Source organism: Felis catus, chromosome A2 (assembly GCF_018350175.1).
Source record: "Felis catus isolate Fca126 chromosome A2, F.catus_Fca126_mat1.0, whole genome shotgun sequence".
NCBI lineage: Eukaryota > Metazoa > Chordata > Mammalia > Carnivora > Felidae > Felis > Felis catus.
The window spans coordinates 145,855,762-145,881,865 of NC_058369.1; the positions used below are offsets into that span (position 1 = coordinate 145,855,762).

The 26,104-nt window shown below is 42.7% G+C and overlaps 1 protein-coding gene across 6 annotated transcripts in view; it reads left to right on the forward strand.

Annotated features, from left to right (window-relative positions):
- Nucleotides 1-26,104, forward strand: part of NRF1 (nuclear respiratory factor 1) — a 145,864-nt gene that overhangs the window by 98,729 nt on the left and 21,031 nt on the right. For 2 of the 6 annotated variants that reach the window (XM_023250560.2, XM_045052742.1), the window contains exons 9-11: nt 2,885-3,043; nt 5,445-5,602; nt 13,110-13,234. In XM_023250560.2, coding sequence (XP_023106328.1) covers nt 2,885-3,043; nt 5,445-5,602; nt 13,110-13,234 — 442 coding nt within the window. Of the gene's footprint in view, nt 1-2,884; nt 3,044-5,444; nt 5,603-5,684; nt 5,960-13,109; nt 13,235-20,348; nt 20,772-26,104 lie in introns of those variants that run through there. The other 4 variants (XM_023250562.2, XM_023250561.2, XM_023250564.2 and 1 more) reach the window with 4 other exon arrangements.

Sequence of the window (26,104 nt, forward strand, 5' to 3'; positions counted from 1 at the left end):
ATAAAAGTCTCATGGCTAGGGGGATGAAGAGAAACAACCGGGCTACCCGGTCAGCCAGCATGAAGTGAGCCCCTGCCATAACGCAATGATGTGTTAGATGCGTGGAGTTGATTTACACAGGAACCCTGCTCCTCAAGAAGCTCCTGTCTGGAGGGGGAGAGAAATGTCTGCAGAAATGAACCATGGTCCATGCTGTAGGACATGCTGCACAGTGGTCTATGCCTTCAGGAGAGATTGTTTCCAGCTAGGGAGTCTGAGGTTTGGGGGCAGGAGCCAGCGTTTGGTTTTGCAGTATAGAAAGGTAACAGTCCACAGGATATTTACTTTTAGAAGCATATAAACATCATGTAAGAGTATGGAATAGTGAGGGAAAAACTGGTCAGTCCCCAAACACTAAAACTGGAGGGCTCTCCTTGAAGTGTGAAAGAGAGAGAAAAGACAGTGGTGGGTGCGTTTACTGAATTTGTTAACTCTTTGACTTATTCAAAGTTATCAACCATATCTCCTCCCTACTGGATGTTTCGTGATACTATTTAAAGAAAGTGACTTTGTGTTTCTTAAACACTTCTCTAGGGACTAATTCTTTGGAGCCCATTTTACTAAATAACTTCACATATATGGTGGTAATTAACACATTCAGAAGTTCACGGAAAAATATGAAGAATAAGGAAAAAAAATCTCAGTTACTTACCTAGGGCTTTTTCAGCACACTAACATTATTTATAAGTCAACTGTTGTAGAAGTGGGTGGATGACAGAAATAGCCTGCTGGTACACACCCAAATTCAGTCAGGTTAAAAAAAAAAAAAAAAGGAACTCCTCCCACACTTCCAATGAAACAAAACAAAGAGAAGAAGCACAGGTTATCTCAGAAAGTGACAAAATGTTTTCCATTTTATAGTGTGATTTATTTGGCTTCTCATTTGTCCTAGATGTTGACGTGGTTGTTAGCCTCTCAGTTGTGAGCCGTAAGAACTGAAATTACTCAAAATACCTCACTACTTAACGGCAGATAAGACCACATCAAGTTAATGAAACATTACATCAGATGACTCAGTAAAAACATCCTACTGCCTTTTATTTAGCATCTTTTCTCCCAAGGAATAGAAAGTACTCTACAAAAATAAACGATACCTACACTTTTAGAAGTTGTGAGGTCATTTTGTTATCCTAACCTTGCCTGTGAGAGGGAGCTCTTACCATTAGACCACACTGCCTTCGAAATCCAGTTAGTTACCTTTAGTTACATTTATTAGAAGGACCACTGGGGGTCTGTCTCTTGTGGTAATATATGGTCTCCCAAATCTTTTTGAGTACTCTTTTTGAGTACTCTGTGTGCTCAGAATACCCAATAATTCTAAGTACAGCTGACCCTTGAACAGCATGAGAGATAAGGGCGCTGATCCCCCTGTGCAGTCAAATTCACGTACAACTTGACTCCTTCAAAATTTAATAGCCTACGATCAAGCAGAAGCCTTACTGATAACATAAACAATCGATTAGCACATATTTTGTATGTTATATGTGTTGTATCCTGTATTCTTACAATAAAACAAGCTAAAGAAAATGTTATTAAGAAAATTATAAGGAAAACACGCTTACAGTACTGTACTACTGTGTTTATTGAAAAACAAATCCACTTATAAGCAGACCCAGAGAGTTCAAACCTGTGTTGTTCCAGGGTTGACTGTAGTTTCAAAGAAACAAAAAAAATCTCTCACCTTAGGCAGCTTTAAACTAATTAAGGACACAGAACAAGTTGCATAGACATTTAGAAATGAACAAGGAAAGAATTTCAAAATATCGTGAAATAAACTATGTTGATTTCAAAGTATTGATACAATTTCAGTTTTGATGGCATATTTGCAAACGCACATGAGTTTGAGAATTTACTCTGTTGTGTGATAAGACCACCAGTTGGTAGTGGTGATGTTAATTGCATTTAAGTGGCAGGAAAGTCAAATTTTGAAATAGAATGGTATCTGATTATCATGGTATATGTGGTTCTGTTAGAAGAAGAAGAAACCAAAGCACAAAGACGTTGGAGACATGAATTTTAAAGTTGTGTTGTGTTTTTTTTTTGAAGTTTATTTATTTTGAGAGAGAGAGTGCAAAGTGGGGTAGGGGCAGAGAGAGATGAGAGAGAGAGAATAATGCCAGACAGCCCCGATGTGGGGCTCCAACTCACGAACCATGAGATCATGACCAGAGCTGAAATCAAGAGTCGGACGATTAACCGACTGAGCCACCCAGACACCCCGGAGACATGAATTTAAAACTGAACCATCAACACCTAACAATAACAGTAGCACGACTTACTTTAGATGGTTTTTTTAACGAATGTCAGTTTAACTGAGATCCAGGTAGGCTAAAGAACAAGTAGGAAAACATGAATAAAGGAATACGTTCTCCATCCTGCCATTCAGTATACTTTCTGAGCCCTATGCCAGGGACTGTAGATTCTGTAGATACAGGAAATTAAAGGCTGCTCTTGCTCTTCAGGAGCACACAGGTAGGTGGTAGAGAAAAACATACCAAAGCACAATGGCAATGAGGTAAGAATTTAGTAGAAGCAAGCCTGGGGTGCTGTGGAACACAGAGGAGAGGTCCTGAGCCTTGGACCATAGGGGAGTGGAGTTGTCTGGGCTCCTTCGGGCTCACCTGAGTTCAGACTAGAAGGGTGAACGGGAGGCAAAGCTAGGAGTTGTGTTCCTATCAAAAGGAGTGCATGCAGCGCACTGCGCTGGGAAAGCGTGGAAGGGCCTCGGGGTTCACTGTAGCTAGAGGGATAAGAGTAACCACAGTTTGGAGGGCCTCGTTGGAGTGGGTCTCTCAGAAAAGCATTGATGCTAACTGTACATCCTCTGAATATCTTTCCCTCCTAGGGCTTGGGGCCCTTTCTCTGGGACATGGTGACATCCGGCATAGATAACCACACAGTGGCTCCCAACAGATGGAAAGGGAGAGCAACAAGAGCTCAAGCAAATACAACTAAAGCACTGAGGCTGAAGAATAGGAAATTCCAAAGAAATGTTAACACCCAAGTGATTTATTTATCACCTGCCATTATTCTGAATAGAAATCTCTTCGTCTGCTTCTTCTTCCTACTTCCTCTCTACCCTTTGCCACCATCCATTAATCTTTCATGCCATATAATTTAACTTCCTTAAAGTATACTGTATATGGCAACTTTCTAATACCATTTTTACTGCAAATACAGTTGTAACTAAATGTGTATACATTAAATTGCTACCATTGGAGTCTGAGTCTTGGGAGAGCTGCACTAGGCCAAGCTCTGCAGTGGGATGGGCAAAAATCTAGACGGGCAGATCTGGAAAGAGGAAGACTGTTTAATGGCAAAAGGTGACAGGGCTGGCCGGCTTCGGCTGATGTTTTGAGCGCAATCATAGACCATCTGCGGATTCGCGGTGTAGCTTGCCGTTGAAAGTGGCATTATTTACACTGACACTCACTGGAGTAATGAAATCAAAGAGATACTAACTCCCGGGAAGCAAGAGTTTTGTGAGTTCCCAAGTGGGCAAATTTGCAGCTCTAAGGGAAGGAAGTGGGATGTCTCTGCCTCTTAGTGACGGGCCCTGAAGTTTTGCTGGCACAAGCCACTGCCTGTGCGAACTCAGGGCGAAAACTAGGGTAGTTCAAAGGAGTGTCCCATTTTCTGGGAGGCTTTTGACAGGCATTCTGAGAAGCACCATCATAATCTAAGTGTGGTCATAGAACCGAAGCAGGAGGCATTTTAAATCTCTACTTCTCCTAAGCTTGGGACACAGTAAACATGCAGGAGGCACGAGGTCTCCGCTCACCGGGCCCAAGCAGTACGAATCAGGAACAGCAAGGGCTCCAGTAAGCAGAGCTAATGTCCTGAGACCCGAGTCCATAGAAACATTGCACCCGAGCTGATTGATTTGCCACCTTCCATATTTTCGAATAGAAATTGCTTTCACGCTGTCCCTGCCGCTTTTTGTTTTTGAGGGGGAATGATTCATCAACTAACACTTACCGAGCAAAACCGACTGAAGTAGCTAGACACAGGTATCTAGGACTGAGAAACCTCTAAATGTGGTTCTCAGTTAGGACACCCCCTGCCACACACCCAGGACATTTGAGAATATCTGGAGATGTTTTGGATTCTCATGACCGAGGAGGGTGCTGTTAGCATCTGGTAGTAGGTAGAAGCCAGGGATGCTGCTAAACGTCCTGCATGGCACAGGACAGCCCCCCACAGCAAAGACTTGTCTGGCTTCAAATGTTAATCGTGCCGATGCTGAGAACCCCTGTGCTAAATCTTGCACACCTGAAATCTAGTCTGTCCTGTCACCAGAGTTTTTTGTTTGTTTCATTTTGTTTCTTCATAATTCTACCCCTCTCCCCGCCGACTAAAAGGCAAGCAGTTTTTGCTACATTAAAAAAAAAATTGTTTCATGAATTTGGCAGTTTCCATCAAAAATTAAAATACAGCGTAACTGATATACAATCCCACTTCTAAGAATTCATTCTATAAATAGACTCCCCAAAAATATACAACATAGGATGTAAAGATATCCATCACAGTATTGCTTGTAATAGCAAAAGACTAAAAACTACCTAAATGCCCTTTAAAAGATGGCTGGTTAAATAAATCATGGTGTACCTCTACAATACAATGCTTTGCAGCCATTGTTATGAATCACGAATGAATGAAGCAGTTTTATACATTCCAAAATAGAATCATTTCAGAGATGTATTGTTGCGAAACGAGCAAGGTACAAAAAGATAACAAAGAATATGCTGCCATTTATATTTTTTAGGAAGGCGTAGAAAGGGGGAAATAGTGAGTGTGTGTGTGTAAATAAGCTTGCATATAAAGAGACTATCCCTGCAAAGCTACATAAGAAATAAGGAACAGTAGTCCCCTCTGTACTCAAGGTCTGGAGTACTGGCATTATATGCCCTTTGGTACCATTTGAATGTTTTCAAAATTATATTTACTGTCTATTCAAAAATGCTAATTTTTAAATTTTTTGGTTTAGTCAAAATTTTCAATCTGAGCCATGTCAATGTATTACCTATTCAAAAGAACTCAAAAGAATAGGTAATACATTGATATGTCTCAGATATTTTTAAAAGTATACATTGGAAAATCTTGCTTTCTGTCTCCTATCCAACCTATTCCCACAACTCCCTTCCCCCCACACACACCAAGGAAAATAATTTCAATGGTTTCTTTTGTGTCCTTCCAAAATTTCTTTATGCAAATATAAGTAAATTCAAATATATATTCTAATACCCCCCTTTTCATACACAAAAGATAGCATACTAAAAACCCTGTTCTGTACATTGTAGGTCATGCTAATTTAAAAATGTGTCTGTATTTGGCTGAGCACATAGCAATGTATCATAAGCCTTTTGTGACTTTGATTCTTTACTATCGTGTCCTCTCTGCCTCAGGTGGAGCAAAATTGGGCCACGTTACAAGGAGGTGAGATGACCATCCAGACGACGCAAGCATCAGAGGCCACCCAGGCCGTGGCGTCACTGGCAGAGGCCGCAGTGGCAGCTTCTCAGGAGATGCAACAGGGAGCTACAGTCACCATGGCACTCAACAGGTGGAGGCAGGGGTGGGGGACTAGATGAGGACAGTGGATCTGCCCCCGCCTGTAGGTTGTAAAGAGAAATGTTGCCCTTCAGTTTGTCACAGTTGGCAGTCGGAGCTTAATCCTCTCAGCCCACGGAGTATCGTCATTTGACTTATCACCAGCCTTTCCCAGCCCGTTCCTGCGCTCCGTCACCCACCCCCAGAGCCAGTCCTGCCTTCTGACTTCCAGCTCGCGTCTGCTGGTCAAGAGACCGTGATCCCTTTTCCTTTCTCCTATTCTGTGCCCTTTAACCAACCAAAAAACGCAAGGCTTGAGGACTTTGTGTTTTTAATGGGACCAAAGGATATAATAAAGCAAGAAGCTTCAGGATTGATCTTCTATTTACCCTACAAAACAAATTGCTTTTAGTCATTCTTTCACTTCTACAAAAGAAACCACCTTTTTTTTTTTACATTTATTTACTTACTTATTTATTTATTTATTTATTTATTTATTTATTTTTGAGAGAGAGAGAGAGAGAGAGAGACAGAGTGCAAGAAGGGGAGGGGCAGAGAGAGAGGGAGACGCAGGCAGGCTCCAGGCTCTGAGGTGTCAGCACAGAGCCCGACATGGGGCTCGAACTCACGAACCACGAGATCATGACCTGAGCTGAAGTCGGACGCTTAACCGACTGAGCCACCCAGGCGCCCCTACACTTATTTATTTTTGAGAGACAGAAACAGTGAGCAGGGTAGGGACAGAGAGAGAGAAGGAGACACAGAATCCGAAGCAGGCTCCAGGCTCCGAGCTTTCAGCACGGAGCCCGACGCAGGGCTCGAACCCACGAACCGTGAGATCAGGACCTGAGCCGAAGTCGGATGCTTAACTGACTGAGCCACCCAGTCACCCTGAAACTACTTTTTGTTAGGGACATTAATCCATTTAATCCATGTTGAGAGCTGATTTTACTGACTTTCCAGGAAATGTTTTCCTTATCAGTGACTTTCTGAAATCAGTTTTGGCTTACTGGGAAAAATCATTGAAATATTTCTTTTCAGGGATGTTTAGGAAGGGTGCTGCAGAATGGGACACTCCAGTGATTGAAGGTTTCCAAAACTAAATTATATTGTTCCCCGCTTGGTTTCCTTCTGTTGGTTCTGTTGACAGAAAAGATCATCCCCACATCGTTCTTTTTCTTCTTCATTGCGGACATAATTTTATTTTCCAGCGGACCCAGGCATTTTAACCAATATTTAAGAGTGTGGGCCTTGAAGCCAAACAATCTGGGTTTAAACTACAACCCCATCACCCACTTAGCTGTTTGACCTTGGATAATTTACTTGAACTCAGTGCCCAGGCTTTCCTCTTCTGTACAATGGGGATACAAACAGCAGCTACCCCTGTTGGGTAGGGGTGTTGTGAGAACTGAGAAAGCCAATGCGTGCGAGATCCGTAGATCAGTGCCTGGCATACGGTAGGTCTGCTGCCACCATTATGTGCAGCAGCTGTTGTTAGTCTCAGACAGTCACTGAACTCTTAGGACATGCCTGTACTCTGCTAGGTAAGGTTGTAAATAAACAGCGCTCTAAGATACCATGCCTGCCCTCAAAGAAGTCATGTTATTAACCCTGGGGAAATTGACTTAGGTAAAACAGTGAACACTCTTCCTCAGAATTTAATGCACTGTTGAACCATGTAGTACACACCACGAGCACTGCAGAAATTCAGAGGAAGGGGATCACCTCCTCCAAAAGAGAAGAGTCAGCCGAAGTTTAGATTGGTTGTGATAAATAACTAGAAAGCCTCGATAAGCTGACGCGCAAATGACTTCCGTGTGGCTGTGTAGTATGGGGGAGCTGAGAAGAAGGTTCTGAGGTCACATAGATTCAGGTTCGAATTCTAGCTCTGCCACTTACTAGCCATTTGATCTTGAGAAATTTAACCCCTAGGCCTTGGTTTCCTCGTCATTATAAGGCTAATTCTCATCATATGAAATTTAAAAAGTTTCACGGAGATGATGTAAATAAAACTCTCATCGAAGTACACAGCCCCTAGTTAGCACTTCAGGAATTACAGTTACCATGTATTTTTCATTTTTTTTAAGGTTTTATTTTAAAGTAATCGCTACACCCAACGTGGGGCACAAACTCACAACCCCAAGACCAAGAGTCACATGCTCTACCAACTAAGCCAGCCAGGCACCCGAGGGTTATCATTTAAGTTGTATTTTCAATTTTGTGTATTCAGAATCGCTTATAATGAGAACAGATTAGCAATAGAAGGTTAGGAAGAGGCGGACCAGGTGTGATTTGTTAAAGACTTGGAAACTAAAGTAGTAAGAGTGGCAATAAAGTGACTGAGTTTGAAGGGAGTGTGGCCAGACTTGGTGGTTGATTAGGTATGGAGTGCAGGAGCGCACGCGTGTGTGCACACACACGCACACACACACGCACTCACCCAGGGGTACTCTAAGTGACCTGGGATTGAAGCTCTTTTTCTTAGCCCATTGAACCATGTGGCTTTTCAATAACGTGAAAGTCTTATTTGACCCCTTACACTTTGGCCCAACCCCACTCCCTTGAGAAAGGACCACAAATAAACTTCCTAAAAAAGCCATGGCCAGGGTAGGAACCTCCCTCTGGCCTGGTAACCCCTTACTGTGGCATGGAGCCTAACCATTAAAGACCAGCAAAACTTGATTTCATTGAGCCAGCACCTTGGATATTCCAGTGAAGTGTGAGTGTCCTGGGAACCCTACACATAGTGGAAAATATGAGGCCCATTCTGGCTCCCTTTAGTGTAAGAAGCAGGGCTTATTTCTAAAGGCAAAGAGAGTAATGGTTTCCCCTGAGGGCTTGTTAACAAACTCAGATGCAGCTGCGGTGGCTGTAGTGTTTACTCCAAAGGAAGGAGAACATGGTTCACTGTGGCACGTAGGAGGAGTAAAGATGTTGAAATCTGTTTGCAATCAGTTCAGAACCCAGTGAGTGTTGGGGGATGGTGTTTTGCAGCCTCTGCTGGGGGTGAAGAAACCAAGCCTGGCAACGAAGACTAGACTATAGCAGGCTACTAGGGGCTTTCTGATTCCAAGACAGGTAACCCACTGGCCAGTGGCAGGAAGTTTGGACTTAAGACACGCACCCTTGGTGTTTGCTGCTTTGTGGGACGAGATGATACTCCCAGCCTCACCACAGAATTTGTTGCTGGAAATTATCTTAGAACTACACTGAGAAATCCAGCCTTTGTTCCCATGGTAACAAAGTGATTTCTTAGCGCTGGTTCCTTCTAGCCTCTTTCAGGTGCGGTTGGAACAAGCCTGGTTCTTTACTGATCACCTGCCCTCCGCTGCGCCGTAAGCGGCAGATGTGGGCGCAGAGTGAGGGGAGAGAGGGAAGCCGCACAGCATGGCAGGTGGGGAATAAGAGGGCAGAGGAGCTCCTTCACCTGTTGGAGGGGAGATGGGGATAAGGACAGATGCAGGACAGACCTGTTTTTCAACCACGCTGTTTAAGAGTTTTGTGTAACAAGTCGGAACAAGGGCCCCGGGCTCAAACAGCCCACCCTGGCATTATAAATAATCCAAAGAGGTATGGAGAAACGGTCATTAAAAAATGTGGAAACTAGTTAATTTTTTAATTATTTTCAAAATACATATAAATCAGCATCTTTAGAAAGGAGATGGGGAGAGAATCAAAATGAACAAATGAAGTGCAGAGCATTACAGCTGGAAAAAAAAAAAAGTATTCAGCCAAACAACCAGAGGGGAAAGGAAGTGAAATCATCATGTGATTTGTTGCGATAAAAAGGTTAATTTGATGTTTCAGTGTGTTGGTTAAACTGTCCTGGATTATATTCCCTCTTAAACAAGTAAATTTAAGTCAGTACAGCCCTTGCATATACAGATACATGATAAGTATTTATTGACTGAGTCTTCATTTGCTCTAGTAGAAATTGACGCTGTGCTGTCGACACGAAGACAATTTTTACCGTCTCCTGTGACTCGGCGCTATGGGAAAGCAAAGGCTGGCATTGAGTCCTCTTGTTCCGGAACTTAGAGTTGCTTTTCTTTTGCTGTGAAGACACTGGGTTCAAAAAAAAAAAGTGAATCATATTTTTGAGGAAAAATTTACTGTTTTTTTTTAAATGAAAGTACTATTGACTTAAAATTAGACATACTTGTCAAAAACTTGTGAAGCGGTAGCTTAAAGCCCTTTTCATCCCTCTTCATCTTAGAAGTAAAGGTCATCTTTTTCTAGCAGTAAGTTTGCCCTCTCTCCATGAAATCTCGTGTCACCGGTTTTAAAGTAGATTTGGAAATGAAGGCCTGCTGACCACAGGAGTCACAGTTGTCTTTATGCCCCCGTGGAAAAGATCCCTCGCTCGATGCTTTGCCTCTGGCCTCTGGCAGCCGATGAAATAACTGACCTCACTGGCCTATGGGCCTGTCATCCCCCTTGGACTGCTGCTCCCAGGTTGCACTAGGGTTGTGCTCGTTCACAGCCTTTCTTCTACCAAACATATTTTAGAAAGATGTTAAAGAAAATGACCTCGGGGCACCTGGGTGGCTCAGTCGGTTAAGCATCCGACTTCGGCTCAGGTCATGATCTTACGGTTTGTGAGTTCGAGCCCCGCATCAGGCTCTGTGCTGACAGCTCAGAGCCTGCTTCAGATTCTGTGTCTCCTCTCTCTGCCCCTCCCCAACTTGTGCTCTGTCTCTCTGTGTCTCTCAAAAAATAAATAAATGTAAAAAATTTAAAGAAGAAAAGAAAGAAAAAGAAAAAATGACCTCAAACACGTGTCCAGGAGTTCCAAGACTGGCAGGACGTCACCTTTGATGGTCACAGAAATAAAATTATACACATTGTGATAAAAACTGGGGAATGAACAGTCACCGAGGTAACGTGTAAACAAAGATAGTATTTCCATATAAGCAGTTTTCATATACAGCTTCCTTCTCGCAAATACCACACTGCTGCAGCTTTTCGGAAAGAACAGACCCTTCAGCTTTCTAGGAAGTCTCAGGCCAGAGTATGAAATATTTTTGTCATTAATCAATGACACCTGGGTACTGTAAACTTGGCTGGTAGTGTTATTTGACATAAGTTTCTTAGAAAAATATTAAAGATTAAGGATGTAGACACTAAATCATCACTCATTTTACTATGTCTAATAAAAACTCTTGAAGGACTTTGAAATTAAAGTCTACCATGTAAAGTGTAAAGAATAGCCTTGGTAGGAATTCCAGATCAAAGGTCCCCTTTAGTTCTAAATTCATGTTATAGATACCATGGAATGACTGGCTTTGGACATCACATCACCAAGAAGTGTGCCTCTGAGTGGAGGGTGATCTTAATTTTTACGGACTGCACGTGCACTCCATGACTGGTGAGCTTTTTGCTCAGGCTCAGTTAGTCCCCAAATGTTTATGAATGGGGGCGCCTGGCTGACTCAGGGGAGCATGGGACTCTTGATCTTGGGGTTGTGAGTTCGAGCCCCACAGTGGGTGTAGAGATTACTTTAAAAATATATATATATTTATATTATTCATAAATATAGAAAAATATGTAATAAATATATAAATATTATTCACAACTATTATAAGTATATATAATATTTATGAAGGAAGCAAATAAATTTGAAATATATAACTATAACCTTGAACTAAGTCAAAGGAAGCCTGGAAATTAAAAGTTGCCACGGATAAATGACTAGGAAAAAAAGCAGGGGGATCAGCAATTTTCATTTATTTATTATTTTGAATAAAGGTCGGAATGTTTACATGGGGAAACAATGTTAGGTGAAAAAAGCAGGCTATAAAACTGTAGCAGTAAGTGTAATCCTCATTATTAGCTGTTTAAAGCTGTATTTAAGATTAGAAGGAAATAACTTATGTCTGTGATATTTTTAAAGTTTCTTTTATACTTAATGAAATTTTTACAAGCCTTCCGCATGTATTTTATTATCAGAAAAAGATAGCTTGAACACAGACATAAAAATTAAGTCAAGTTAGGAAGAGAGTGGGAATATTCTATTTAATGAGACTTTTCTACCCATTGGGTTTCTTTGACTGCTTCCTAGAATCCTTCTATTCCCCCAGGGAGATGAGAGTGTCAGTTGCTTTACTTGTCTGCTGGCTTTCTTAAATGAAAGTGACACTGCTGAGTGTGGTACATGTTGCTTTGCCCATAGTCAGGACACGTCTACCCTAACCAGTCCACAGTCCCTCACCCAACCCCGCCTACAGCTTGTGACCACGAAGTGTGCCTGCCAGAGTTAGGCAGAGTCTGCAACTCCGAGCAAAGCTTATTCATCTGGCTTATTTGGTGTCAAATCCAGGCCTTTGCCCCCCCTGCTAAACTAAATGACACCACCTCCTCCACTCTGAGCCCACGTTTGATACTCCTTCAGGAATCGTGCAGAGTGGGAGCTGACACTTTCCCAGGAGAGGTGCTGAATTTCTGCTTCTTTCACATTTTAACATCTCTGAAATTTGAATGGTAAACCACAGTACTACAATTGTCAGGCTTTTTTTTTTTTTCCCTTGCTTGCTGGCCCAGAAAATAATGGTGCATTTTTAGTTTGTGGTATCATAGAATCAATAAAAATGGGTATTTGTGCATTTGGGACCAGCATATCACAAGAAGAAAGGAAAATAGAATACAAACTGCCAGAATAGTGCTCACTATAAACAGATGGTTAATACCTTTCTATTCTGCAAAGTGTTTGCAAGGAACGGAGATTTTCTTGTTTCTTTGTGTTTCTAGAGGCTGGGAGTTTGGGCTTATGGTGATCATTTAAAATTTCAAGCCTTAATTTAGCACTGCCCACATGTATAGTGAGGCAAAGAGAAAACCTAGACTTTGCAGGATGTTAGGGTGTTAGCCATTACTTTGTACTTGAAGTCGAGCATATAAACCACATTGTTACTATTTAATATTCATTGAATAGCCGGTCCACGTTGCTGACTCCTCGTACTGTCGTCCTCGGCTACAAAAGGGTAGTTTTTGTTTTGTCTGTTTGGGTTTTTTTGAGCAGCAGGCAAAAGTTTATTGGAGACAAGATCAGAAAGGAAGAATAGTATGAAAGCTCTCTTTACAGAGAGGGGACATTCGAAAGTGAATGTCCCCAAAAGGGCAGTTTTAGGTAATCTGCCTAGTGTTACCATAAAGAGAAAAGAGAACAAGAAAACCTTGTAATTACCAACCAGAAAGGCTTTCGCGCTGTCAATGTGGATCATACCTTCCACTGGCAGTGAGTGCCTTCTGACCTCAAACACCCGTTTCCTAGATTTAAAGAAAATCTCACATTAGCTCTTTAAATCTGTAAGACTTGGGGTTTCTCTAGCTACTTACTGTTACCATTTAAAAATTCCCCTGGCTCTCCCCAGCAGCAGTGGACTCCAGTATTCGCTGGTAGGCTCATACCCATGGAGTCAGTAGAGAGATCCAAGGAAGGGTTGGAAGGATGGTTTGTCTTGCTGCAGTGCTGTACCTTTATCCAACTTACACGTCCCCCTCTCCTGTTCCTGTGCCCACAGCGAAGCCGCCGCCCATGCTGTCGCCACACTGGCCGAGGCTACCTTGCAAGGAGGGGGACAGATCGTCTTGTCTGGGGAAACCGCAGCAGCTGTCGGAGCACTTACTGGAGTCCAAGATGCTAATGGTAAGAGAGCATAAATATTTTATTGAATGTCTTCCCCGTTTCCACTTAAACCTTCATGACATGACTGACAGCAGACCCTTCAGAAAGAGGTTGAGCTTTGATTTGAGTTTTTCTTTATTGATAGGCAATTGATGCCTAGGAAAATTCTAGGAGCCTCTGATTCCTTTCACTAGGAGGAGACTTGGGGTTTTCTGAGGGAAAAAAAAATCCATAATAACGCATATCTAACTGAAAGGCTCATTTGAAAACTGTTTTGCTGTGACAGGACTTACCAAGAGGTACTTTAAAATTTGCCACGGGCCACATTTTGTCCTTTACTCTCCCATGGGGTAGATCGATGTCCTCTGCTATAGCAGAGGTCCTCCCATGGGCGGGTGCGTTGTGGTAGGGTAGAACGTTCCATCTTGAGAAAGGCACCACCAGCTCACACAGATCAGCCAGCAAGCTGTGACGAGGGCACTTTTCTGGTTGGTGCTCTGAGTCTGCATCCTGTTAAATGTGTCCTCACCAAGGACCTCTGGATTTAGCCAGTTACACACGCCCACCCTTCCCTTCTTTACCAGCTCTTTGACTACCTGGATGTTGGTGACTTCCTGAATAAACAAAAGGGATAAAGTTCATAGAAATATGGTGGCAAAAATTTACAGCTCCAGCCCAGCTCTTTGGATCCACTTCGGCAGGCTCCAGAAGTCAGTTACCAAGACTTGGGCTGCCCTGGGAAGTGCCTCAGAACTCTGGGTCAAAACGGAGGACCAGCCCCATTTGGCTGATTATTTATTGAATTTTTAAAATGAAACGTGTATATATGTATCTATGTGTGAGTGTGTGTGTGTGTGTGTGTGTGTGTGTGTGTATACATATATATATATATGTATATATACATATGTACATATGCATATACATACATACATACACTGCTGGTACTACTACTACTCTACTAGGTTAAGTAGAACAAACTAAGTACTCCATGGTTTTTGGAGATTTCTTTTGTCTTAAAAAGAGGATAAATAATAACATACTTTTATTTAGGCAGAAAGTTCCTTACTGACATTAGTAGCTGAAAGAAAAGTGCCTGGAACTTTTTAAAGGATAGGTCCCTCATCAGTGAATAGAGTTAGTTGGAGAAGTCTTTGAAGAAAGTCCCCAAGTTGTGTCCTCCTTTGGAAGTGGGAAGAGGAATGTGTTTGTGTCTGTCACCCAAAGAAGAATTAACACAAGAAATGTAAAGAGCCACTGTGGCTTCTGAGAATCATTTTCCTAAAAAAAAAACCAAAAAACAAAAAAAACAAAAAAATAAAAAAACTACAATTATAGTCTGCTTTTTCTGTAGGGCTAGGGCTTCCATGAACTAACCCTAACAGGGATAGGCTTGATCTTAGCCAGAACACTGCAGGATAAAGGGCATCTTCCAGCCGGGTATGTTCAGGATGAAATGGACCACAGGAAGAAGTAAGGAAAACCTCCCTCTTTAGCTAGAGTCCTACCCCTACTTCCTTACCTTACACTGTTCCTCATCTGAGTCCTAATCTACCTTGAACAGAGAGGACATCTGGCTATGTGACATTCTTCTGAAGTGCAAATTGCTGTTATTTACAATGGAACTACTACAGATCCTTCTCTGCCTGCATTTGATAGGAGACTGTTATCCTTTCTAATGGTCTTGACCTGTCTGGGCAAGGAGAACAGACAGCTTTATCGTTCTGGCTCCTTCTCAGCCTCACCTTTTCAGATGAATTTATATGTAAGTATTTGGACCCTGTGGGTGTCGGGCCAAATAGATCCATTCGGCCGTGTGGGGGGAAAGCTGAGCCACACCCACTATTGATTCCTAGAAGCTGCCTCTTTTCCGTAGCCTTAGGGTTGTGTGAGTCCGTTGGGTTGATTTCATGTCTTTGGCTGTGTGTTTGCGATAAGAGAAAGTTCTGGTCTACATCCTAAAAGCCAGTGGTTCCCAAAGAATACCATCCCCAGTTTGTGACCACTGACATGTGCTGAACTAAGACTTGAGGGTTGGAATTAGCACTTTCTCGGCACAGCTTTTCTGTGTCAAGTCAGGCCATTGAGTTGCGCCTTACTCCAGCAATTTTAGGCAAAGGCCGATCGTTTCATCTCTTCCTTGGGAATCCAGAAAATGACTCTAATATTGGATATGATTCAAATAATTCTGACGCTCCTTCTGTCTTCTGACATTTCACCCAGAGTGCTGTAGGATTTGCTGTGGGACTAGAACCAAATTTTTCCCATGTAACTAGCCAATTTGGTTTCTGGGTAGTCTTTTAGGGATTCTCTTTTCATCGTTCTTTCAGACCGTGTTGTCTTGCCAGAGTTTGTCACTTCTGTGATGGCAACCTTATGGGGTCAGCCGATAGACCAAGTTGATTATCAGGAAGAGTTTATTATCAGGAAGAACCAGATGGTAGCAGAACAGTGTGCTATTTGGAAACACCACTAGCAGGGAAAAAGAAATACATCCCAGATTCCACAGTATGTTTTAAATAAAACCATAGCAGACAGCTCTTCTAAGAGCAATCTGGATATTGTTTGTGCCTGAAGCAGAGGAGTTTTTGTGTCTTCTGAGATGGAGAACCGTTGGGTGTGGAGCTTGATAGAGTACAGTAACTGGTGAGAGATGGCCAGGCAGCACAAGGATATGAAGCAGTGTCCTGTAGGACGGTGGTGTGCGAGTTAGAGATAACCCATGCGTGCATGGCAGAAGTTTAATTTCTGGGTCACCAAGGCAGATTGGACAGAGACCTTGCACCCTGTAGACATCTCCTTTTTTCTGGACTCTACCCTGCCCCAACACTAAGGGGACTGACTACTCAAGCACTAGTATTACTTTATTTTATGCTCCTCCTTTTTCTATAGCACTGAATGAGTTTTTGGTCTCATGGAATCTCATGGTTTAGTTCAAAGTAAAGCTTTTCACAGGCGGCTTTCTTTTCATTGAAGTGCAGATAGAATTGCCTAAGACTGGAAAAGGCCTCTCCGTGAGCGCCTTCCTTTACCTCTTTTCTTTTCCTTTCTTTTTCTCACAGTGGTTCCTTGGCCCTCCCCCAGCCCCCCACATCTTGATATAAAAGGTTGTACAATCTCTAAAGGCAGGCCCACACAGGGATTGAGGAGCTCTTTGAGTGATAACCACCTCTCACCTGACCTTCCACCCATGGATAGCAATCTTCAGGGAACCAGATCTCCCGCATCTTTTTTCTGCCTTCCTATTTCAGCAAAAATAATTAAAAATAGGAATTATATTGGCACCTGAGCACCTCTTCTGAGGTGCTGTTATGTCTGAGATCTTATTGCATATTCATGCAGCCGTCTTCTATTCCTCAAAGCTAGATGGGGGCGGGGGAACTAAGCAGATAGTTCATAGTTAATCAATAAAGGTAATGGGGATCATCTGTTTCAACTATTGTCCCATTAAGACTCTCACCAGAGCTGCTGAGAAAGTATCCTATATTAAAGGTATAACCCCTTTAATTGTATACGTTGCAAATAGGTGGGTTTTTTTTTTTCAGTTTATTTTTATTTTATTTCTGTTACTTTCATTTTTATTTCCTTAATATTTCTCTTTTGCCTTTACATTTGCATAGGCCCCAAATCAGATAAATATCTATATGGAAGTTCTTCTATGGTCTCATTTTTTTATTTGAAATACTGTGAAATATCTGGAATTTATTTTGAATATGGCATTAGGTAGGGATCTGAATTGATTTTTTTTTCCCCTATATAATCTATTCCAGCACCATTTATTCCATAAAAGGTTGAAATCCATCCTTTCTAAACTGATTTGAAATGCCATTTTTATCATGCAGAATGTTTTTTTTAGTTTATTTTAATTCCAGTGTAGTTAACATACAGTGTTATATTAGTTTCAGGTGGACAATATAGAGATTCGACGGTTCTGTACATTACTCAGTGCTCATCACGATAAGTGTACTCGTAATCCCCTTACCTGCTTCATCCATCCTCTGACCCACCTCCCCTCTGGTAACCACCAGTTTGTTCTCTATAGCTAAGAGAATCTTTAAAAAAAAAGCGGGGGGGGGGGGGGGGGGCGGCCTCTTCGTGTGTCTCTCCTTTATTTATTCCCCCTTTATTTATTTCTTTTGTTTATTAAATCCCACGTATAAGTGAAATCATAAGGTATTTGTCTTTCTGACTTATTTCACTTAGTATTACACTCTCTAGACCCATCCATGTTGTTGCAAATGGCAAGATTCCATTCTTTGTTTAATGTTTTATTTATTTAGTTTGAGAGAGAGAGAGAGAGCATGCACACACGTGGGGGAGGAGCAGTGAAAGAGAGAGAATCCCAAGCAAGCTCTGCACTGTCAGCACAGAGCCTGACCTGGGGCTCCATCTCACAAACTGAACCGTGATATGACAATCTGAGCCAAACCAAGAATCGGACGCTTAACAGATCGAGCCACCCAGATGGCCCAAGATTTCATTCTTTTTTATAGCTGAACATTCTTCCGTTGTGTATATACCACATCTTCTGTATCCATTCATGTATTGATGGATACTTAGGCTGCTTCCATATATTATTATAAATAATAACCAGACATGGGGGTGCAAATATCCTTTCGAATCAGTGCTTTTGTATTCTTTGGATAAATACCCAGTAATGCAATTACTGGATCATAGAGTATTTCTATTTTTTTTTTTTTTTTTTTTTTTTTTTTAATTTTTGGGACGGAGAGAGACAGAGCATGAACGGGGGAGGGGCAGAGAGAGAGGGAGACACAGAATCGGAAACAGGCTCCAGGCTCTGAGCCATCAGCCCAGAGCCTGACGCGGGGCTCGAACTCCCGGACCGCGAGATCGTGACCTGGCTGAAGTCGGACACTTAACCGACTGCGCCACCCAGGCGCCCCGAGTATTTCTATTTTTAACTTTTTGAGGAACCTCCGTACTATTTTCCACCGTGGCTGCACCAGTTTGCATTCCCACCAGCAGCAAGAGGGTTCCTTTTTTCTCCACATCCTTGTCAACACTTACTGTTTCTTATGCTTTTAATTTTAGCCATTCTGACAGGTGTGAAGTAGTACCTCGTTAGAGTTTTGATTTGCATTTCCCGGATGATGGGTGATGTTAAGCATATTTTACATACTTTTATATCTTCCTGTTTAGCAGGTTGTCTTTTAGTTTTGTTTTATTTGCTGTGCAGAAGCTTTGTATTATGATGTAGTGCCAGTAGTTTATTTTGCTTTTATTCCCCTTGCCTCAGGAGACATATCTAGAAAAATACCACTACAGATGGGGCACCTGGGTAGCTCAGTTGGGTGAGCATCTGACTTTGGTTCGGGTCATGGCCTCACGGTTTGTGGGTTTGAGCCCCATGTCAGACTCTATGCTGACAGTTCAAGCCCGGAGCCTGCTTCGGATTCTGTGTCTTCCCCTCTCTCTGTCCCTCTCCCACTCACACTCGGTCCCTCTCTTAAAAATAAACGTTAAAATAATTTTTTTTATTCATGTCTTTTGCCCATTTCTTCACTGGATTATTTATTTTGGGGGTGTTGAGTTTGGTAAGTTCTTTATAGATTTTGGATACTAACCCTTTATCTGATATGTCATTTGCAAATATCTTCTCCCATCCCGTCAGCTGCCTTTTAATTTTGCTGATTGTTTCCTTCACCGTTCAGAAGCTTTTTATTTTGATGCAATAGTTCATTTTTGCTTTTGTTTCCCTTGCCTCCGGAGATGCATTGAGTAAAAAGTTGCTGCGGCCAAGGTCAAAGAGGTTTTTGCCTGCTTTCTCCTCAAGGATTTTGATGGCTTCCTGTCTTACATTTAAGTCTTTCATCCATTTTGAGTTTATTTTTGTGTATGGTAGAAGAAAGTGGCCCAGGTTCATTTTTCTGCATGTCGCTGTCCAGTTTTCCCAGCACCATTTGCTGAAGAGACTGTCTTTATTCCATTCTATAGTCTTTCCTGCTTTGTCAAAGATTAGTTGGCCATATGTTTGTGGGTCCATTTCTGGGTTCTCTATTCTGTTCCATTGATCTGAGTGTCTGTTTTTGTGCCATAAAAAAATATTTTTATTAAAAAAAAAAAAAGAAAAATACTGCTACGACCAATGTCAGAGATATTCCTGCCTGTCCTTGTTTCTATAATTTTTATCGTTAAGGTCTCACATGAAGGTGTTTAATCCATTTTGAATTTATTTTTGTGTATGGTGAAAGAAAGTGGTCCAGTTTCATTTTTTTGCATGTAGCTGTCTCCAGTTTTCCCAACACCATTTGTTGAAGAGACTGTCTTTATATTCTTATCTCTTTAGTCGAAGATTAACTGACCATATAATTGTGGATTTGTTTCTGGGCTTTCTATCCTATTTCATTGATCTGTGTGTCTATTTTTATGCCATACCATACCATTTTGATTATTATAGCTTTGTAGTATAACTTGAAATCTGGAATTGTGGTACCTCCGGCTTTGTTTTTCTCTTTTAAGATTTTTTTTAGCTATTCGGGGTCTTTTGTGGTTCCATACAAATTGTAGGATTATTTGTCCTAGTTCTATGAAAAATGCTATTGGTATCCATATGCAGAATTCTTTTTTTTTTTAATGTTTATTTATTTATTTTGAGAGAGCAAGTCAGGGGAGAGAGAGAGAGAGAGAGAGAGAGAGAGAGAGAGAGAGAGAGAAAATCCCAAGCAGGCTCCATGCTCAGCGCAGAACCCAACATGGGGCTAGATCCCACGAACTGTGACATCATGACCTGAGCCGAAATCAAGAGTCGGATGCTTAACTGACTGAGCCACCCAGGTGCCCCCATATGCAAAATTCTTAAATTGACTGTATGGGGAATCTTCTATTTCCATCCATCTATTTATTTTGTTCTTTCTACTGTAGTATTTTATTATCGTGCTGTTATTATTAGCTGTCAGTGAAAGTCCTGTCTCCAAATTTGAAAAAAATTCAATCAGAATTCCAAAAAGGTTTGTGAGGGGAGTGACCTTTACAGTAATTTTAAAGTTCATCTAGAAGAATTAAGCCTTCCCCCCCCCCCCTCAATTTTAACTCCAGTGTAGTTAACATACAGTGTTAAAGCTTTCTTTTAATTTAACTAAGTGTTCTCCTCTCCTTCTGCCCCATCTTTCCCTAGGGCAGGGGAAGTGGGGAGTATTCATTATCACAGAGATGGACCAGAAGTGGGAAGCAAGTGCTCTTAATACTGCCCCAATGAATTGAATGAGACACTAATTGTTGCTGGAGGAAACACTGTCCCTGTAGTCGTGCTTATTTTCTTAAGACCAAACCAGGTGCGTCTTTCTAGATTAAGAAATTGTGGCTGTCCATTCTGTGTATGCAGAGTTGTATAGAGGCTCAGTTCTTGCACTTTGAAATTTTAATTTCTCTCCTTTACCCCAACTTCTTCAATTTCATTTTTTGTACTAAGATGAGGGTGGGGCACACCCCACTTACAGAGTACTCCAAGCTAGGAATCTGCATTCCCACTATCGACCTTGTATTCTGTATCTCAATTCCATTGTCTTATTAACTTTATTTAATAAACATTTATATAATGCTTGCTATGTGCAAGTCTTCTGCTAAGTGTTTCACATGCATGAACCCTATTCTGAGGTAAACACTATTGTCTCCATTTAACATATGGGGAAACTGAGACACAGAAAGTTTCAGTGACTTGGCCACGTTCACGGAGAGAGTGGCAGAAGTGGAGTTTGAATTCAGGCAGTTTGTCTCCACACCACTCAGTTATGCTGCCTCCCTGTGATGTGAGCCAGCTTCTGCCTGGACTCCACAAATACAGCGTGATGACTGTCTCCCGGTGTTGAACAAATACTTTAGGGAATGTCGGGCCTCTCTCCCCATCCCTGGTAGAAGCTACTTGCCTTTGTCTGGTTTGGCCACAGTGCCCGCCTGCCGCAGCCTGTTCCCGGTGATAGGGATGCTCTGGTGGTTTCTGATGCCAAGTGCTCTGCTGTCCAGCAGTCCTCCCCTCCACATGTGTGAGAGCTCGCTTTGCTAAGTCCGGGGGAGCCCATAGGTCTGCATTTCTCCAGTTGCAGAAATTATAGAACCATTCAGTGGTCAGCTATCAAATTTTAGTATTTCCAGTGAGCAGAGCACCTTGCAATTAGTGAACATGTTTTCTTATTTTCATTCAGTTGTGGGGAGGAGGGGTTGCTGTTTAGAACCAGGGGACATTGTTTGCGGGAGAAGCACATGATGTTCCCAAAGAGGTAAACCCAGCTTAAGAGTTGTTTCCTCACCCCTTAGAAGCTTCTGTCCAAGCCCTCCTGCAGCCATTCGATTTATGCCAGCACTCTTGCAACATTCCCACCTGCCTCTAGGGAGATAGAGACCAAGGGGGTAGAAAGTGCTCGGGGGAATGTGCATCCCTGCCCTGAGCTAGCTGGTGGCCGGTTTGCTTCCCCTGCTCCTCACTGGGCCTTCCCTTTGGCTCTGCCTCCAGCCCTTGATTGGGTTCCACCAGACAGTTTGGAAAATGCATCTTTCTCCCTTGCCCGACACCCAGAGACCATCCACTGTGGCCTGTGCTGTCCTGGCTGAGACTCGCGGCTGCCTACTTGCCTCACGCCCTCAACAGAGAGAAGTGGACTAGAAGGCTAGGTCTGTTTCAAAATTAAAGCTGATTATAAGGCATTGACATTATACTTACAGAAAGAGCAGCCCTTCTCATTTCTTCGCGGTGCCACGTGTCCCTCTTTGTTCTGACCCGGCCCTGGCAACAGTCCTGCAGCCAGGGATCCCCCTTAAGACTCATCAACATAAATGTCCTACAACTACAAGGCCCCACTCAGTCTTGCTACACTGTAAAACAAGTGCATGTTTTACTACCCACATCAGCTGCCAAATCAAGCCAAATCAGTTTTTGAATTCCTTTAGAAACAAAATTCTGTCTTCTCCTTCACACTGAGTATGTCGTCTTCACCTTTCCACCTTGCTACTTTTCTTTGACCCTGTTAAAAACTTGTAAAAATGTGTTTCCCTAGTTTAGTTGGATCTCAACTACGCTCATTGGAATACCTTTTTTTAAAAAAATTGATCTTTTTAGCGAGAGGGATAAAAGAGTAGATATATGAGGACAGAAACATGAAGTTCAGATAAGAGAGCAGGATTCCTGGGTGGGGTCCTTGCATGAGAAATTGGAACCCACATTCCTATTCCGCAAGGCCTCCCAAGTGAGACAGGATGCCGCAAAGTTGTGTTCTGTATTGATTATAAAGAGGTAAGTGCGGCTGCATCTGCAGGAGGCAACGTGTGTGCTTTAATTCTCTGTGGAAACCAACCCTTATGTGCATTAGAAGGACATTAGGGCATCCTCAACCTGGGGTCTTGGACCCTGAGAAATTCTATACGAGTTTTGTTTTTCTTTTCTCTATATTTTACTTATTATTTTTTAATTTAAATTCAAGTTAGTTAACTGACAGCACAGTCTTGGTTTCAGGAGTAGAACCCAGCGATTCATCTCTTACGTATGACACCCAGTGCTCATCCCAAGAAGTGCCCTCCTCAATGCCCATCACCCATTTACCCCATCCCCCCACCCACCTGCCCTCCAGCAACCCCCAGTTTGTCCTCTGTATTTAAGAGTCTCTTATGGTTTGCCTCCCTCTCTGTCTTTATCCTATTTTTCCTTCCCTTCCCCTATGTTCGTTCATCTGTTATTTCTCAAATTCCACATATGAGTGACATCGTATGAAATCTTTCTCGGACTGACTTATTTCTCTTAGCGTAATACACTGTAGTTCCATCCGTGTCTCTATACACGTTTTCTGTAGTTTTCCGGGACCCATAACTTTGGTCAGATGTGCAAATGAATTAGAGGATCCCCCCTTCCTCGGCCCCCCGCCCAAGGATTAAGAGCCTCTGTCATAGAAAGTGGTGGCTGGGGCCATAGAACTTTGTGGATATTTGGTCTAGTGCTGTGAGTAAGAGGGGCAAGGGAGATGGGAGAGTCTGCAGGCCTAGCTTATTCTAAAAGCTGCACTAGCAAGCTCTGTGATCTTGGGCAAGCAAATTAACCTAAGCCTTCACTATAAAATTAGGCTAATGACAGTTCCATGCTTATGAGGTTGATGTGAGCATTAAACAGAACGATTCCTATAGAGTGCTTAGCATAGTGCTTGGCACTTAGGTACACTGTGAGCATAAAACTCTTACTAGCTGCCCACATAATTTCATCTCCCCTTCGTTCCCCAGAATATGTTCAGTTATACTTCAGAATACAGGGTATTCTTGTGCCCTCCTGTCTTTAGGACAGATCCAAATGCTTACCTGATGCCATTGGAGGATTTATGTTCCAGAGGTAAACGCTGCAAAGAAATCGGAGACCAGAAGCTCTTTCTGTGTAGGCTTGAATAAAGGAAGTTGAAGGAACTTTGACTGAAGGTGACATTGTTTAACAGCTCCTGGATTTGGTCATGTCACTGTTCTCAGGCAGGGCTGCGTTCTCTTCCAGCTGTAGTTGCTGTGGCCTTCGTCATTCTCAGGGCATAATCTCTCTTCACACCTCGCGACTGCATTGTATTTCAATCTCCATCATCAAGGGGGACTTTTTTCACTTCTTCCTTACTCTCTACCACCCCTGTCACCCATTTTTACTGAGTAGATGTCCCTCTGTTCCAGCTCTTCTTTAAAAGAGCTAAAACGCCAGTCCTCATCTTGATGAACTGTAAAATACATCTCTCATTCTCCCTTTTTCTGTGCGCTCATTATCTGGACACATCAGTACATGGACTTGTTCCCAGAAGAGTCAGTGGATATCGGTATTAAATTAATTTAGGAAATATGTCGATGTTGCTCCTCCAAAAAGGTGCTGATATGCTATTCTAGTGTAATAAATGAAATAAAGTTTTATTGTAAAGGTAAATTTTCAGTCACCGTAAAGCATGATAGTAGCTTTGAAAAGAGCTGTTGCATTCTTTGCTACTATATTATTTGTACCTTTAATCCACAGATGATAAGCTCATCGCCCCCAGGACTCAAAGCAGGGAGCCCCTGAGCAAATAGTTTTAAATTTTTTTTTTAAGTTTACTTACTTATTTTTTGAAAGAGAGAAGGTGTGAGTGCGAGCAGGGGAAGGGCAGAGAGAGAGAGGGAGAGAGAGAGAATCCCAAGCAGGCTCTGGGCTGTCAGCACAGAGCCCAATCCGGGGCTCGACCTCACATACCATGAGATCATGACCTGAGCTAAAACCAAGAGTCGGACGCTTAACCGACTGAGCCACCCGGGTGCCCCTGAACAAACAGTTTTATATGAGCTGTGAGCCTCCCCTCCTGAAAGTCCCCCAGAGCAGTGCCTACAGCAGCTGTGGGTTTGGGGGCGGCCCTCCTGGGGAGTGAATGGCTCTCTTCTCCACTGACAGGAACACCTGAAGGGAAGATCTCAGACCAAGCTGAGGTGTCACCTATTCTGTCAGAAAAAGCAAATGAAAATTCATCTATCCTACAGCTCCTATCCCTTCAGAACCGTCGGTCTTTTTTAATGGAGGGGAAGGTAGAGCACACTCCCAAACCTGAGTCAGATGAGGAGAGCTCTGAGCCGCGGCTCAGAAAGAACAGGGTGAGGAGCGAGTGCGTGAGCCGCTTGCTCTGGGCCGGCTGGGAAGCGGGTGCTGCACAGTGTCCTCTGGGCACCATGCTTTCTTTGCAGACAGTGTTGCCCTCTTTCAGTCAGCTTTTGTCTTAAAATGAATAGTTTTCATCCTGGAAAACATGTTGGTAGATGTCATACCAGGAAAATAACTTTCAGTTTTGCTCTGCTTTTGACTTTGGACTATAAGCATTGACCATCATTGTTTAGGCCCTTCATCATTTTCTTTTCCTTATTCTTTCTTTCCTTTTCTGTTTAAGTTTATTTTTTATTTATTTTGAGAGAGCAAGCAGGGGAGGGGCAGAGAGAGAGGAAGAGGGAGAGGGAGAGGGAGAGGGAGAGGGAGGGAGAGGGAGAGGGAGAGGGAGAGGGAGGGAGAGGGAGAGAGAGAGAGAGAGAGAGAGAGAGAGAGAGAGAGAGAGAGAATCCCAAGCAGGCTCTGCTCTGTCAGCCCAGAGCCCAATGTGAGGCTCAGAGTCACCAATCGTGAGATCATGACCTGAGCCTAAGTCAAGAGTCAGACACTTAACTCGCTGAACCACTCAGGAGCCCCTTTCCTTTTCTGTTTTTACTACTATGACTGTTGCTGTCGCCATAACCCCCTTTCCAGTGACTAAACAAGCACCGTCTGCATTATTCTACCTTCACCCAGGAAGGTGGGTAGAACAGAGCTTCTGAGCCCTATTTTGCAGACGCAGCTAAAGCTGGGCCTTACCTGTCACTGAGCAACTAAACGGTGAGACTGGAAACCAAACCCAGTTCTGCAGTACCCTCTACAGCCACTGTGGGTCCCCTTCCTTCCTCTTCACTCCCTCTTGTCAACCCAGGCAACCAAAGAAGTCAAGGAGATCTAAAACAGGTGAAAATCATTGTCTTTATCATTCATCCGATTCATCTGTTCCTTTGTATGGGTCACTCTTTTGCAGAATTGTTTTAAGGAGTGGGTATGGTATATTTTACTCCCTTTAGAAGTCAGTGTCATGGGGTGTCTGGGTGGCTCAGTCGGTTAAGCATCTGACTCTTGATCTCCCCTGAGGTCATGATCTCAGGGTTCATGAGATCGAGCGCTGCGTTGGGCTTTGCACTCACAGCGTGGAGCCTGCTTGGGATTCTCTCTCTCTCCCTCTCTCTCTGCCCCTCCCCTGCTCTCTTGCAGGCACAGGGACATGCACTCTCTCTCTCTCTCTAAATAAATCGACTTTTTTTTTTTTAAGTTTGTGTCATGATAAATTTTAGCAGAGGCAAATAAAATAAATGGCATCAAAACCCAAGATGTCGGGG